The 2,500-nt window shown below is 33.7% G+C and overlaps 1 protein-coding gene across 1 annotated transcript in view; it reads right to left on the bottom strand.

Annotated features, from left to right (window-relative positions):
* The window catches only part of LOC137642986 (uncharacterized), a 34,340-nt gene extending 33,765 nt beyond the window's left edge, over nucleotides 1-575 (bottom strand). Inside the window, exon 1 of the mRNA XM_068375846.1 lies at nucleotides 256-575. Within this exon, the coding sequence (XP_068231947.1) occupies nucleotides 256-459 (204 nt within the window). The 5' untranslated portion in view covers nucleotides 460-575. The remainder of the gene's footprint in view (nucleotides 1-255) is intronic.
* Nucleotides 576-2,500: the final 1,925 nt, after the last annotated feature.

Below are 2,500 nucleotides of genomic sequence, written 5' to 3'. Positions count from 1 at the left end.
TAATATACTTTTTATGTATTTATTCATTATGAATCAAGATAATTTAGGCTTGCTTTCAAGGTGAGTTGATTTAGGCCTACAGCTTTGTGCAACATGCTTATATACATAGTTTAAAGTTTTAAGGTAAAAGAGTAGTACTCCAGTTGTGTGTTTTATCAGGTTGAAGACAAAAATGGTTATGTAACAATAAAACTAGTTAGAATTGGCACAGCCCGACCAAAAGAATGTTTGAAAAATGGAACAATTTATCAGTACCTGGTCACCGTCACTGGTCGAGGCGTACCGCTGTCGGCAGCAGCGGGTCGAAAGAACCGTTGCCAAAATCATCAGGTAGATTCCAGAGAGAATTAAGGCGCAGCTGACTCCGAACTGACCATATTGATGCATGGAGAATATAGCTAGGATGCTCGGGGTGATGGCCAACATGGCCAAAATAAATGATTCTAAGAACCTTTTCATATTTTAGTCGTGATTTTTTCCCACTTATATTGTGTAGTGTGAGCAAGCGTCTGAACACGTCGGTTGCGTGCTCAGCGAGGAGCAGACAGACACCAACTGAATGAGTCGTGCAAAGCGGGCAAGAGTTGTAGAACCTCTCAGACATCCCCAACCTGACCTGTCATCCTTCGAGTTCTTAGATGACGTCATTCCCAATGAGTTATTTTATTGGTTCAGCCTTCAGAAACATGGAAATGTACTATAACATCTATGTTGTTCGACCACATTCGGTCCTTCTTCTAAATTGGGTGGGCCATCAGTCAGAATCACGGGGTCTAATAATTATTCTTATTCATGCATCGAACAGGAACCAATGCATGCTTGGTGTGCTTGGTACCGAATTCATGTACCTAGTCAGAGTATTACAAGTGAAGACAATTCCTATAGGGCAAATGAAAGATAGGAAATTCGGCAAGAAAGTTGGCCCTCTTAGACGCGGCTAAGATCATGTAGTTATACGTGTCTAAATCTTGCCTACTCCTTTAGAATCATGAGCAGCGAAGATTCTCTCTCTCTCTCTCTCTCTCTCTCTCTCTCTCTCTCTCTCTCTCTCTCTCTCTATATATATATATATATATATATATTATATATATACTGTATATATATATATATATATATATATATATATATATGTGTGTGTGTGTGTGTGTGTGTGTGTGTGTGTGTGTGTACGTGTCTACTGAGTATGTATATATATATATATATATATATATATATATATATATATATATATACATACATACATATATATATATATATATATATATATATAGAGAGAGAGAGAGAGAGAGAGAGAGAGAGAGAGAGAGAGAGAGAGAGAGAGAGAGAGAGAGAGACTTACTTAAGGTAGGTTTTCTTGCCTAAGTAGGCAATAAAAGAAAAAGTCAGATACTCTTGATCGATTTGAGGAAGCAAATGTTCATGTTAAAGAGGTTATGATAACGTTTTGTGCTAGACATAAGATATATTGAAAAGCAAAGTTATTAAATACGAAAATAAAGCAGAAAGTTTTATAAAGGGTTAAAAATTAAAATAGAATAATTAAGTTATTTGAAAAACATATATATTAATTAAAGTTTGATGAAACAAAAAAGGCATATATACATAATTATTTTTGTTTTATTTTCTTCCATACCTAATATAATGCATTTAAAAAGTTAATTATAGGATAGAATAAGCATAATACATACGAAAAGAATGACATTAACAAAAAAAGACACCAGCATCTCATAAGAGCTCTCAGTAAAGTTTATTTTTTTTTTTCTTTTCGTGTGACGTGATACAGCATAACCGGTGTCGCGGGAGTATGACGGGTAACACATTTTTCCATCTTGGATCGGAGACCTTAGGAATGTATTTTGTTTGTTCGTTTTATTTCCTTCATCAAGTGTATGTATTTGAATAAGTATTTTAGACACCATATTCGCACTCACAGATGCACGCATGACTTCGTCCTTGTTAAACGTGATGTAAAGTCATTTTTTTTACTCCTAAGGCTTTGACGTCACAAATGACTATGATGCTTCTGCGAGTTTTTTTTTTTTTTTTTTTTATACCGGAACTTAACTGTGGTTTCACGTACGAGAGGGCTCCTTGCATTCTTTCATCTTTTTTCACAATCCAGATTTGATTTGTAATTAGAGCAATGTTATCGTATGTCATTAACATTAAATCAATGAGTGATTTTTTATGATTGTTGAGAGGAAAGATTTTCTTATTATATTCATACCTTTTAGTTTTTTTTCTCCTGCAGTGTACCTCTGCTAGTAATACGGTGCAATCATGCATTGATGTTTGTCATGTTTAATATAACGAACTTTTTTATAAACCGACACAAAAAAATAATAAAAAAAAATAAAAGAAAAATGTTAAATTCCGAAGTCCTCTTTACAAAAAAAATTATGGTAATTTATTCAACTGAAGTGATCATGTTACTAATTAGATCTTTCACCAAAAAAAGTTGAATGAGGATGGAAATTTCTATCAATATTAATTTTTGTAT

This window comes from Palaemon carinicauda, chromosome 1 (assembly GCF_036898095.1).
Source record: "Palaemon carinicauda isolate YSFRI2023 chromosome 1, ASM3689809v2, whole genome shotgun sequence".
Classification (NCBI taxonomy): domain Eukaryota; kingdom Metazoa; phylum Arthropoda; class Malacostraca; order Decapoda; family Palaemonidae; genus Palaemon; species Palaemon carinicauda.
The sequence above is the reverse complement of the archived record's forward strand: the minus strand, read 5'-3'. Positions and strand labels throughout refer to the sequence as shown.